We start from the raw sequence: 14,285 nt of genomic DNA, 5'->3' as shown, positions 1-14,285 counted from the left end.
TTGTCCCCTTCTCCTCCTGCCCCCAACCCCTCCCAGCATCAGGGTCTTTTCCAATGAGTCAACTCTTCGCATGAGGTGGCCAAAGTATTGGAGTTTCAGCTTCAGCATCAGTCCTTCCAATGAACACCCAGTTGACATGTTAACTTATGGGGAAAGTGTTGGAAATGAAAGCACTGGAGACCCTTTCCTTCCAATATTCCTCTAAAATGTCAGTGAATAGGGAACTCCACGTGTCACAGAACGTGAGAAATGAGCACGTTTCAGAATTTAGAAAATGTTTCAAGAACTCTCACGTAGTGGGACAGGATTAAGAAGTGTGACTGGTGGCCATATGGCCTGAATTTGTCCTGTTTATAGTTGTTACTCCAGGAGAATCTGCTCTGAAAAAGCAGCAACACAGTGGCTTGGGTAGGTGGCAACAAGGGTCTGTTAATAGTTTCTGTTTAAGGTAAGCAGAGCTGAGGCCCAACCCTGTTCAACAGGGACAGGAACGAGAAGACGAGGAAAAGCCCTTCCTAGTAGCTCTCCATGCCGCAGCATCTTAGAATCCTGCAATTAATATTAGCCCGTTGGGTACCTCGGACTCAAAAGCATATGTGGCCCAGTAATTTCATACGTGGCCACATCCTCGTTCAGGAGGACTGGCCAAAGATTGATGGATCAGTAAAGTCCTGGAAAACATGTTCTGCAGATCTTTTCTGAGAATCCTGCTTGAAGTTACTCAGTAGAGGAAGTGAATTAAAATAGAACTCAAGAATGGAGAAGTCCTGCTAGAAGCTGTCATTATAACTAATGACAGATAAAAGAATAAAAGCATCGAGCAATGGTGGAGAAAGGTTTGATGTTGATAAGCAACTTTTGTGGTAACCAGGGGATGAAAAAGAAGGTAAAGGATGAAGAGCAAGATTTTCAAAGATTATAAGTGTCTGTATGTATAGGTATGTGTATAGAAATGACAGACTAGAAAAGGGTGGAGACAGTGACCTATAAGCAGATGGGCAAGTGTCTTACTTTAATTTATGATTCTATAGCAGTTTTAGTCTTTGTGAAAGTGTTTGTTTACCACTCTGTGAGTTAAAAATAGGACTTATATCTGACATGTTGTAAAGGATAACAGAAAATATAACAGTCTGGGAAGCACAAATCAACATTAAAAAAAAAATCCTAGAATCATGAATAGAATGTGCCTGATCAGAACAGTAAGTGACAGTAAGTATTTGTACCCCCTGTTGAGGAGATACTGTTTTTTTAAAAGAAGGAAATTTCATTAGAAAAAAAAAATTCAGGAGTGAGCAAGCAACAACATACACAATTATATATAAATTATGTATTATTATATACATGAGTTGTGCACTCGTGTCCAACTCTTTGCGACCGCATGGACTGTAGCCCACCAGGCTCTTCTGTCCGAGGGATTTTCCAGGCAAGAATAGTGGAGTGGGTTGCCATTCCCTCCCAACCCAAGGATCAAACCTCTGTCTCCTGCATTGCAGGCGGATTCTTTACCATCTTAGCCACCAGGGAAGCCCCGTTATATACATGTTGTGTATACAAATTTATTTATAATCTTATATAAAAAGTTTTACATGAAACAGTATAACATGTAAATGTATAAAGTTATTTACATATAGCATAATAATACAGTTTATATTTTAATATCACTATAAACTTATATAAATAAATATAAAGTATATAAAAGTTGACATAAAAGTTATAAATAATGTAATATAATAAAAATTAAACTTTTAGAAAAAATTTTTAAGACCTCTACTAAGTTAATACCTTTTGGATCAAATGGGAAATAAAGCTTTAAATAGTGAATTACTTTGCATGGGATGGACCCTTGAGGCCAGCTCTTTCAGAACATTGATGACTTATAACTATGTGATATGAATTTTGCTTCCTGATTGGGTATTTTTCTCTCCTGTGACTCTCGGTCACAGGAGAGGGGGCACTGGGTTTTTATCTTCAGTAGTTTCTGTAGTGTCTCTTTTTGCTTCTAAGTTGCTGCCTGGTGCTCTCCATATTTCTGGTTCCAAGCATAATTATCAACTTCCACTCGTCCGCTTCTTATTGCTCCCACCAGGCTTTCATTATCATAAGAGAAATGTCAGCCAGTTGGAGTTGGTTGTAGTTAACCTCTGGATGCTTTGGAAAATACAGCAGGTGTCTTGTAAGTTGCTGGTACTTTGAGAGTTGAACTCAAAGCTTAGATTGTGTAGGAACATACTGTTCCCTGCAAAAAGTATTTTTTGGGGGGGTCCTTTATCCAGACAGTGCAGATGGTATAATATACAGCATTCTTATTTGTTCAGTGACTGCTCCCGTTTGGCTGGGGTTTGTAGTAGAGCAGACCTGCTGCTAACTGGTTTCTCTAAGGGCTGGAGAGAGCTAAGTAAGTGTATATGTATTTCCTGTTTAATCTCAGATGCTACAGAGCCTTTTTTGGCAGGTTCTGGCTGTAGGGTTTATTTACTTCATGAGCAATAGGAACTTACAGTGAAAGGCTGAAACAGAGTTTATTGTTGGCACAGTTGCAGTGAACAGCTGGAGCCTGTTTCCTTGGCCAGTGTTCCTCTTGTTTTACGCTTGCAGAATTAAGAAAGGGATTGATAGCACGAATTCTCATTCATATGAATGTGGGGAAAGTTGGACAGGAGCACGGGCGAGATTGCTTGGCTTTGAATCCCAGCTCTACTTGCTACCTGTGTGATATCTCGTGCTTCATTATACTTTCCTGTGAGGGAAGGGGAGATAATTAGTACCTACCTTGTAAGAGAGTTGAAATGAATTCAGAGCACGTTGAACAGTACCTGGCACAGAAACACCCAAATGCTAGCTAGACTCATACTTATTTCTGTTGTTATTAATAACGTGAACACTTGCTTTTCTTTCAGAATTGAGCACTTTGCCAAAATATACAGTCAAAAAACTGGCATCAGAAAGGAAGTTCTTTTGAAAACATTGTGGGGAGATTATTATATAAATATGAAGGCTAAGAAGATTATGAAGGTGGATCAGGTAATGTGGTCTATTGTCCATGTTGATCGGTGGTCACATTGTTGCCCAGTGAAAACCTGCCCTGTAACACACTTGTAATTTGCCTCAGTTTATGGGAGATTTTCTATTGTATATATTTGGCTAAAGCTCATGTGTCTTATGTCCAAGTATTGTTTAAATAGAGTTCTTTATCAGGATCAAAGGACTGCATGGTGATGGTGGTGGTGGTGGTTTTTCCTGTTTAAGAGGAGCAGAAATCCCAGATCCTGGGCTGGTGAACTTAAGACACATATTTTGCATCATGCATTTGTGTGTCCCCTTACTAAAGAGACAGCTCTTGTAGATTTCACTGTGTGGCCTGTATTCCTAGCCTCAGCCGAGGCCTCCTCCTTGAACACCAGTCACCATGCATTGCTGATGGGTGAGGCAGATGCTTCCTGGAGCACTTCATTCTGTCGGTGGAGGTCTTGTAGGGCTGCTGAGTCACCTAGCCTCAAAGGAAGGATGCTTTTCTTGAAGACTTTTTTTTTTTTAATGTAAAATTAAGGATTTTATAAATGTATTCTCATTGAAGAGCACGTATATTCCTTTTAGAAGGCATTCCTTATATAAAGCTATAGGAAAGAAAAAAAATACCACAGGCCAACACTGCTAATGGTATGGTTTTCATTTCTTTCATTCTTTCTGTTTAGATAACATATATCCCTAGACTGAGACTATGCTGTTTATACAATGTAGCCGCTTTTCCGCTTGACATCCTATTGTGACCATTTTCACTTGTCATTGAAAGTTCTTTATAAACAGTACAGTGTATAGATTCCTTAAAAAACTAGGAACAGATCTACCATATGACCCGGCAACCCCACTCCTGGGCATACACCCTGAGAAAACCATAAATGAAAAAGACACAGATACCCCAGTGTTCACAGCAGCACTGTTTACAATAGCCAGGGCGTGGAATCAACCTAGAAGTCCATTAATAGAGAAATGGATAAAGATGTGGTACATTTATACAAAGGAATATTAGTCATAAAAAAGAACAGATTTGAGTCAATTCTAGTGAGGTTTGTGAACCTAGAGCCTATTAATACAGAGTGAAGTAAGAAAGAGAAAAATATATTAATATATGGAATCTAGAAAAATGGTATTGATGAACCTATTTGCAGGGAAGGAATGGAGACACAGATGTAGAGAATGGACTTGTGGACACAGGGAGGGCAGAGGGGACAAATGCAGAAAGTAGCATTAACACAACATTGTAAAAATTTTAAAAATAAATAATAAATTTAAAAAGGAGCCAGTGGAGTGAAGTAGCAAGGAGCATAGCTTGAGAATCTGATTCTCTTTGAGTCTCAGCTCCACCACTTTCTAGTTCTGTGACATGTGTCTGTTTCTTTCCTCTGCAAATTGAAGATAGTAATATTTATCTCATGGAGTGATTATGATAATTATATGAAATATCCAAGAAAAGTCTTAAGAGCAATTCCTGTCATGTAATAAACACCCTGTTATATCATCATTTGTGTAATCATTCTCGTTAGATTGAACATAGTTTTTATTTCTGTTTCTCAGATATTTTGATGTTTTAAGTAAAGCTGCGATAGGCATCTTGATGCATACATTTTTAGGCCTTTACGATTTTTTTTTTACCAGTCATTCAAAGGTAATGACTTAATTTCCCAATACCTTGCCAGTAGCTCTTGAGAAAGAGGGTTTCAGTTTATATTCCATCTCTTGTACCTAGGAGAGTATTCATCTCAAAGTGCTTATGCTGTGATTTTGTATAGTTTGATAAGAGAAATAGTAGAGGTTTTGTTTTTTTTAATATGTTCTTCCTTGAAGTTGAACAGTGTTCATATTTTAAGAACATCCTTTAGAACGAAGTCCATGGACATTTTAGAGTGGAGTTTTAGCTCTCAGCTTGGGTACCATGTGTTCTTTTGATGGCAGTGGGAGGACAGCGCGATGATGTATCCACCTCCCCCCACCATGCCCCAAGTGGTTTCGTGTGTGGTGTCCACAGTTCAGAAAGAGAAGAGTGAGTTGTAACTGACTGTGGATTATTGGCTGTTTAAAGCATTCATGTAGCTACTTTCCTCCACTTTGTTGTTGAATAAATATTTTCTAGTAGAAGTGAAGCATTAATAACAAAGCACATCAAGAATGAATACGTTAGATAGTGATGAAATATTCAGAAATTTTAAACCCACACATCCTTTTTTACTTTACAGGCAAAAGGAAAGAAACCTTTATTTGTACAGTTGATCCTGGAAAATATATGGAGTTTGTATGATGCTCTCTTGAAAAAGTAAGACAGTTATAAATTGTTTATCTCTGGGCAGTGTAATTTGCAATTTGACGAGTTACCCTTCCGAAAGCTAGGTAGACTGGGAAAGTGAAGAAAGCCTTTACAGAGCTTGGAAACCATTTAAAGGAGTATGTGTAACCCAATTACAGGTTGATGGGAGGGACAGAACAGAAATATTTTATAGAGTGTTGAGGCAAAGAGATAAAAAGATGGGAAGAAACATAGACTTTGATTTTTACAAACTCAGTTTAAAATAGTAAATATAGTAGAAAAGCTGCTTGATATTGAGGATCACTTATGGGGTCACTTAGGGAAAAAACCTTGCCCAATACAAATGGAAAAGAAAGTTTGCTTTAGTAAATTTCTAAGTTGTACCAGCGTTGGAATCATGATTTTTGGTTTTAGTATTTATTTATAAAATCGCTTTACCAGTTAACTTAGCGTGTTTAAGACAATTGTGGAATGGTGCCTCCTGGGACATTTTCAAGAGAAGTTCATTTGGAAGTGAAAAGTAGAGGTTGAGCAGTTTAATCCTATGTCAGGAGCCCCCACTCCAGCATTTTTGTTTTTTATAGTCAAGTAGTGCATTAGGAATAAAGGTGTCATGTGCTGTTGTTTTTCTCTTCCTCACTGCCCCTTTGTATCTTGATGTGATCTTTCTCTCATCTCACCTCCCATCCACCTATCTCTCGTTTACTATAGGGACAAAGAAAAAACTGATAAAATCGTGACTTCTTTAGGATTAAAAATCGGAGCCCGAGAGGCACGGCATTCAGATCCTAGAGTTCAGATCAATGCTATCTGCAGTCAGTGGCTGCCCATATCTCAAGCTGTTCTTGGTATCCTTTATATTAATGGTTGTTAATGAAATCATAGATTTGACAGAACAAGAAAAAACTGTGTGTTATTGGCCATCAGGAGGTCCTCTGAAAATAACGCATGCCAATTCAGAGTAAGTTTTTTCTGGGGTTATTTAATATTTTACTATGAAACTGTATTAAATACTTTAGAAATGAATATATTAATATTAATTAAGATCAATACGAATCTGAATGTTCTTAAAAAACATTTTAAATTTTTGTTTCTTAATCCATAAAATCAAAACTCTTAGACTAAGATTTACATAGGAGTAGATACTTTAGATGTTTGTGTTAAGATCTCTGGTTCATTATAACCCATATTTTCTTTACCTTGTTTATACTTTTCGTCTCAAATTAGTGATTCCAAAAAGACTTGATTTTAAGTGGCTTACCTTAACTAAAGTCATTTTGTAGGTGAATTTAAACTATCTTCTTTTTTTTTTTTTTAATTTTTTTTTAAAGACTTTTGTTATGTGGACCAATTTTAGCATCTTTATTGAATTTTTTACAGTATTGCTTTTGTTCTGTTTTATGTTTTGGTTCTTTGGTCAAGGGGCATGTGGGATCTTAGCTCCCCGACCAGGGATCGAACCCACACCCCCTGCATTGGAAGGTGAAGTCTTAACCATTGGACCTCCAGGGAAGTCCTAACCAAAGTAATTTTATAGAGGAATTTAGACTATTAAAACCTTCTTGTCACTGATCTTTGTGTACTTAGCAGTACCCATGGGGTGGGCTGAGAGTGCAGTGTCTGGGGAGTGGGCCAACGGTGGACCACAGAGCTGTAGTAAACACAGACCACTACAGTGACCTCGCTCTGTTGGAGGACCTGCTTGTATCACAGCTAGTGGCCAGTGCTCGCTTCGGCAGCACATATACTCAAATTGGAACGACACAGCTAGTGGCTGATGGTGGTTTTATGCCAGTTGTTAGAGACTGAAACTGTATGAAAGATTTTGAGGACTTGGTCACAGGTAGCCAAACTCCTAAGCTCTGTTGTCCTTCCTCATTTGTTCCATAGGATGTCAATGTTAAAGTATCTACCATGACATCCTTTCTGGGCTCTAGAGCATCCATGAACTCCCTGAGATTGTATCCACGTTTTGAGGTGTGACTTCTGGAGTGTTTCCTTGCAGCCCAGGCATCGTATAGACACAGGTTGTTACTCCCGTACTTTGCGCACAGCCTGTCTCTGCCGGGGTGAAGAGCACTTGCTCAGGCTTTTGAGGCCTTAACAGCAGACTTCAGCTATGGTGTGTCAGAAGCTTCCTAGTCCCCTCGACATTACAGCTGAGAGAGTGGAGAAGCTGATGTGTGCAGGATCACAGACTTTTGATTCTCTCCCACCAGAAACCCAGGCCCTGAAAGCAGGTGAGGTAAAGATGAACACGCCAGTCAATGTATTTTTGGTCATCCTAAGTCAAGACTACTCTAGACCAATTTGCTGAATACTAGCTTGCTAAATGGCCAAATGGCCAACTGCCCTGGTAAACAATTTCACAAACATTTCTCCAGTTGCTATTTGTTTTCTAACATTTCAGTTTCGCCAGAACCGTTTTGCTCTGCTAGTGGAGTGAGGAGACCTGAGACCTCTCCCTTTTGCCCAGATCACAGTTCATAATCTTATCATCATGCTCTGTCCATCCTCTCAGGTAGCCAGGAATGCATCCCTGAGGGGACTGTGTCTCAGGACCTGTGGAACAGTGACTCCAGGGTCTGTGTTCCCTCCTGAAGCCCCGCACATGCTCACCCCCTGAGAGGGAGCCTTATTTGCTCCCAGCTTCATGTGGCTCCATGAACTTCATCTGTGCTCATCAGGCTGTCCTCTTTTTCTCCCGTTCTTTTGGATTTGCAGCCCCTGCCGTCAGATCACTGCTGTTCTCAGACCCATGGTTGACTCTCCTTTGTTAAATCTCTCAGCAAGTTCCCAGTCTTCCTAACTAGATATGTCACTACCATTTGACATAGTCAATCCCTCCTTCCTCCTTGAGACCCTTTCTTCTTTGACTTCTGGGTTTCCACCTGTTTCTCCTTGTCTCCCTGTTTCCCTGGCTATTTATCCCAACCCCCCCCCCCTTTTTTTTAAATTAAAACAGGAGAAAAATCAAACAGAAGTTAATAACATATGTACAAGGGAGAGACTTGGGAAAACAGAATAACTTGCTAAAATGTCTGAAACCCTCACCTTAAATACTGTCAGTGGTTTAGAACTTCAAAGGGGAGAAAGGCATTTGCCATGGAAAATGAAAAAGTGAAAGTCTGGTTACAAAGAGTGTTTGCCGGGCCACAGAGTGGGCTCTGATCGCTGAGCCCTGCCAGATTTCCCCACCACACCAGCCCCTTCTCTTTGCAGATATTTCTGGTTACAGTTGTATTCCAGGAACAGGCCCTTTATCTCAATTCTTTAGACAACTAAGGGGACAGAAAAAGAACAACTTCCTAAGTTATCTGCTCCTTAAGAACAATCAGCCTAAATTAACCCTCCGCTAAAGAAACACCTTGTGGAGTGGCGAAGTTTGTTCTTCTGCAGTTCTGCCTTTGAACTTCTTTGTGGAGTTTCACAGTCCAGAAGCCAAGTTGGTAGATTGTGTCTCATTAAGCCAGTCTCTTAGTCCTGACAGTAGGTTTAACTAGACATCTTTAAATCCATTTCTGCCAGCAGTGATGCAGGTGGGCTCTCAAAGTTAGGCTTCTAAGGTGCAAGCAATCAGGTATTTCTAAGAGGCATTTCTGTGAAGACAAAAAGGTTCATGGTTGGAGCAAATTATAAACCAGCTTCTGAACCTAGGGAGCAACCAGTCCAGATTTCTTCGTGTTAGAGTCAAGTATCATTTGCAATTTGAAATGTCTTTGATGATGTCCTCCAATGTTCAGGTAAACTTCCTGAGTGGCTTACACAGCAGTGGGTCAAAATATTGCCCCAAAATGGGCCACTGTGTGGTGGTCTCTCTCAAATTTTTCTCAAGTTGCAGAGCTTCAAGAGAGGAGCAACTTTGGTTCTCGGTGTTTCCACATCAAAAGTGGGAGGAAGAAGCGGAAATATTAGTTTGGAGAGTTATAGCCTAATATTTGAGGAAACCAGAAGAATTCAGGATCCAGGCCAGTTTACAGATAGTAAAACACAACCTCAAAGATGGTAACAGAACTAGAATCTAATATTCCCAAGTGTGTGATAGTTTCTGTTGAAACATAATTTTTTCCTCTCTAAAGTCACTCTCATTTCTACCCAGGATAGCCAAATTAAGACTCATTTGTTTGCAGAATAAGTTTAGTTTCATTAAACTTGGCCTGATTGTTTTTATAGGTTCAGCATGAATAGCAGTTCACCAGGTAGGCTCTTTTAAATCTCTTTTGCTGGAACTTTTCATAAGGAATCTCCAGATTGAACTAATAGCCTCTTGAGGCTAAGAAACCAAGCCACATCCTTGCCATCGGAGCTGGCTGTTTAGTCTTCATCTTTTTCCTGATTCTTCCCCATCCCCTTGGCTTTTTAACTGTGGGATGCCCCAGGCAAGGCTTGGTATTTGGATCTCATCTGTCTGCAGTCACTCTCCTGCTCATCTTGTCCAGTCTCTAGGCTTCCCATGACAACGGCGTACTCTTAATTTCCGCATTTGTTTCATGCCCCCATTTCCAGTCCATCTTCAAATCCTGTTTACTCTTCCTTTGAAATATATCCAGAATTAACTACTTTTCAACATTTCCATTTCTGCCTTCCTGGGGCAGGCAACCATGATCTCTCACCTGGGTGTTATAATAGCCTTCCAGCTGGTATCCCTGAGTCTTTCTTGATTGCCTGCAGACAGGGTGAGCCTGTTACAATCCGAGTCAAGGCATGTTGCTTTGTTCCTCAAAGCCTTTCAAAGTTTTCCCTGGCAAGACTTCTGATAGATACTTAATTCTTACTTCCTCCTTCTCTTATTTGAATTTTACTCCTGAATTCTTTATGTGTAAATTATTTTGATGTAGGGTGATTTTAAAAAAATTACTCACCAGTGGTTTTTTTTTTCCTTAACCAGTATTTTTTTAATGTAGGTTAAGAAAAATGTCCATATGCTGATTAGGAAATTATGTTAAAATTTATAGATTTAGGGAAAATCAATATCTTTGTAGTATTGCATCTTAATCTTCATTTCTAAGGTTTTTTTTTGTTATCATGATATTTTTGTCTTTTATTTTCTAACTTTTCTGAGAGGTTGGAAAAACTACTGATTATTTTATTAATAAGCTACCTTGTTGACTATTGTCCCTTGGTAAAATTCCTTAATTCTATCCCTTCTCCACTGGAAACGGTTATGAGGGCTTCTGGTGGGTAGTTAAGCCCATTTCCTACCTGGAGTTCCTCCAGCTCTCCTCCCACCCTGTCAGTTTTACTTTTCTTTTCTCCTTTCTGCCAGTTCTCTTGCTCTCACCCTACTATTTTTCTAGCAATCTTATTCTTTTCTAAATGGAATTTTTCTTATAGTTGTAAAAGATTATAGGTTGCTTATGTATTTAGATGATGCCATGTTCTAAACTTCTTGTTTTCAGAAAAGCCTGGATTATTAAAGTAACATTTTTTTTTTCCTGTCTGTTTAGCTTTTATGAAATGCGGAAGTGAAGATACTGCTCCAGTTATTATCTTTGTTTCCAAAATGTTTGCAGTTGATGCTAAGGCTTTGCCTCAGAATAAGCCAAGGTAAGGATCATCGGGAAGCCAGGCTGGGCCAGGGAGTTGGGGTGGGCTTGATGGGGTGCAGGGAGGGTGTGCGGTGGGGAAGGTGCAGTTCTGTCCTCAGCCTGGAACTCTGTGTAGCAGCCCCTGTGGGAACATAAATTTCACTGAGTACTTGATCTTTTTGTGATCTCTCTGGAGGCCACAGTTGTTGAAATCAGCTCTGGGACTGTTAATTCAAATTCATGTTCCAAAAAAAAAAAAGTTTGTTATTTTTTTTGCTACATCAGGTCTTTTTTGCATCGTGCGGGCTTCTCTGGTTGCAGCAGACAGGCTTAGATGTGCCATGGCCTGTGGGATCTTAGTTCCCCAACCAGAGTTGAACCCATATCCCCTGCACTGGAACATGAACTCTCAACCACTGCACCAGCAGAGAAGTCCCTGAATTGGCATAAACCTGAAGAAGAGCAGTTAGAATAGTGGTAGCCACAGCTAACAATCATTGGACGTCAGACAGGTTCTAACCTCAGCCTGTCTGTGTGCGTCACTAGAGACTTTGAAACGTGTGAGTGCCTCTGCTGATGTTTGTGTGTCTTGTTGTGTGTGGAGAGACGGGTGGAGTGCAGCTGTGGGAGACAGATCCTTTCTCACGTTTCCAAAGCCTTGGAGAATTTCTTCTACGTCGTATGAACTGGTATGGGTCGTCTTCCCCCACTAGTATAAGTGATTAGATCCCAGTCGTTCCTTATGGGAATCATGGCACTAGTCTCCTAGCTGGTTCCGCTGTCCCAGTGTCTAACTTGGCTGGTCCACTTGCCATTCTCCCTTCAGGATCTTGATGTCTGGAGTGAAAAGATTCACTCTACCCAGGAGCTTGAAGGCTCCTCTTCTTTACTGTCCACATCTATTCTGGGAGCTTTCTGTGTGGGAATCTTTCAAATAACCCGAGAGAAAGAATATAAATTAATAGTACTTCTTAAGAAGGGCCTGGTACCTCAGGCATCATCTCAAATCTTGCTTTTTTAGGTTCTAAATAATAACGGTAATAGCACTAATAATTGGCTCCAGTTTATCAAGCTTATAATATTCCTGCCTCACTGTTGATTATGCCGTTTAAATCTAACAGTAGTTCTGCAGTGCAAGTATTTACTGTTTCGGTCTAACCTGGGGAAGTTAAGAGGCATTAAAAAGATGAAGTAGTAATGGATTTTCCAGGAGTCATGTATGGGTGTGAGAGTTGGACTATAAAGAAAACTGAGTGCCAAAGAATTGATGCTTTTGAACTGTGATGTTGGAGAAGACTCGAGAGTCCCTTGGACTGCCAGGAAATCCAACCAGTCCATCCTAAAGGAAATCAGTCCTGAATATTCATTAGAAGGACTGATGCTGAAGCTGAAACTCCAATACTTTGGCCATCTAATATGAAGAACTAACTCATTGGAAAAGACCCTGATGCTGGGAAGGATTGAAGGCAAGAGAAGAAGGGGACGACAGAGGATGAGATGGTTGGATGGCATCACCGACTCAATGGGCATGGGTTTGGGTAAACTCCAGGAGTTGGTGATGGACAGGGAGGCCTGGCATGCTGCAGTCCATGGGGTCGCAAAGAGACGGACATGACTGGGCGACTGAACTGAACTGAGTGTGCTCAAGGTCACATAGTTAGAAGGAGGCCAGAAGAGTATGTGAATCCACATCTGTCCAGCTGGACAGCCTACAGGCGTCCACTTCACCAGTGGGATCTGGCCTCCATCATCTATGCAGCTTGTTAATCTCCACCGCTAGATCTCAGCAGCAGCCTTCCATCCTGCTCACCATTTTTAGACTCTGGGCCTTTGCTCTAACCATTCTCAACCACCGTCTTCTCCAGTACTCTATCAGAAATTCTTACTGCATGTTTAAGTGCCTATTAAGTAAGATCCTGCTAGGAGGTTTTCAGGCAGTTCCTCTCCCCCCGAATCCCTGAGTCTGCTGCTTTGGCTTCCTTCTTAAGAACCAGTTTCTTATAGTCACAGAATGTGATGTTCAGACAGAAACTGCACTCCTTGCTCCCTTAGTTCCCATCATCTCAGCTCCCTGGCGCTGTGGTTACTGGTAGCACCCTTGCAGCCAGCTCCTCAGCCCTCTGTCTGTCTCTCCCCCAGCCCACCCCTGCAGCCGGCTCCATGGAGGCCAGGGCATGGACATTCAGCTTGGAATCCTGAGGGCGGGTGGTTTTGTGTTGTCACCTCTGTCCTTTCTTCTCCAGCCTCACCTCCCCAGTCTGCCCTTTGAATGTCCAGTCCACATTCTCACCTCTGGTCACCTTCACCCCTACTGTTGGTCACTGCCGTCCCCTCAGAACTGTCATCCACAGTTAGCTCTGCTACAGCCTCAGTAAGTCAGCACCCACAGACGTTCCTTGACTAGTAGAGCTCTGTTGTCTTGCAAGTAAATTTCTGTTTATTCTCAGTAAACACTAGTTGACACAATGGGTTCTTCGTATAAAACAGTGCTGCCTTCTCTTCTGTCTGCTCTCTTTACCTGTGTCACCACTCCCAGCGCTCACAGCAGTGCCTGACCCGTCGCAGGTGTTACCTGGGTGGATGCATAGATACGATGATGGGCAGCAAGACTCTGTACATTTGATGTTAACTTCATGAATGTAAATGCTAATCTTGTTATGATCTCTGACAAAATGGGGATTTAATATATGTGAACAGATATGCTTCTTTCTTAACCAAAGCTCAAATAAAACCACATTTACTTAATGTGATGATTTTATCGTTTCTAATTCCTTCTGAATGGAGGATATAGCCACAGATGATGAGTATGGAATTTGGAGTCAGATCTGGGTCTGAATTACGGCTCCTCTGTTTATTGTCCATGTGACTCTGGGTCGAGTTATGTAATTCTCCTAAGGCTCCAGTTCTTATTTGTAAAACAGGAGTAAGAATACCTGTGTCATCTAATTGTTTGGATAAGTATGTGCTGTAATATATGCAGAGTAATTAACACAATGTCTGTGCCATAGTTATGAAATAGTTTATTTTCTTGGGCACCAAAATCACTGCAGATGGTAACTGCGGCCATGAAATTAAGATGCTTGCTCCTTGAAAAAAAGCTATGACCAACCTAGACAGCATATTGAAAGCAGAGATACTACTTTGCCAACAAAGGCCCGTCTAGTAAAAGCTATGGTTTTTCCAGTAGTCATGTATGGATATGAGAGTTGGACCATAAAGAAAGCTGAGCACTGAAGAATTAATGCTTTTGAACTGTGGTGTTGGAGAAGACTCTTGAGAGTCCCTTGGATTGCAAGGAGATCAAACCAGTCCATCCTAAAGGAAATCAGTCCTGAATATTCATTGGAAGGACTGATGTTGAAGCTGAAGCTCCCATCCTTTGGCCACCTGATGTGAAGGGCTAACTCATTGGAAAAGACCCTGATGCTGAGAAAGATTGTAGGCAGGAGGAGAAGGGG

General features: G+C 40.8%; 1 protein-coding gene across 2 annotated transcripts in view; it reads left to right on the top strand.

Moving 5' to 3' along the window:
* Nucleotides 1–14,285, top strand: part of EFL1 (elongation factor like GTPase 1) — a 118,109-nt gene that overhangs the window by 16,234 nt on the left and 87,590 nt on the right. For both annotated transcript variants that reach the window (XM_065906463.1, XM_065906464.1), the window contains exons 8-12: nt 2,898–3,021; nt 5,232–5,308; nt 6,011–6,147; nt 7,417–7,539; nt 10,747–10,846. In XM_065906463.1, coding sequence (XP_065762535.1) covers nt 2,898–3,021; nt 5,232–5,308; nt 6,011–6,147; nt 7,417–7,539; nt 10,747–10,846 — 561 coding nt within the window. The remainder of the gene's footprint in view (nt 1–2,897; nt 3,022–5,231; nt 5,309–6,010; nt 6,148–7,416; nt 7,540–10,746; nt 10,847–14,285) is intronic.

This window comes from Muntiacus reevesi, chromosome 15 (assembly GCF_963930625.1).
Source record: "Muntiacus reevesi chromosome 15, mMunRee1.1, whole genome shotgun sequence".
Taxonomy (NCBI): Eukaryota; Metazoa; Chordata; class Mammalia; order Artiodactyla; family Cervidae; genus Muntiacus; species Muntiacus reevesi.
This window is presented reverse-complemented; position numbering and strand designations above follow the sequence as displayed.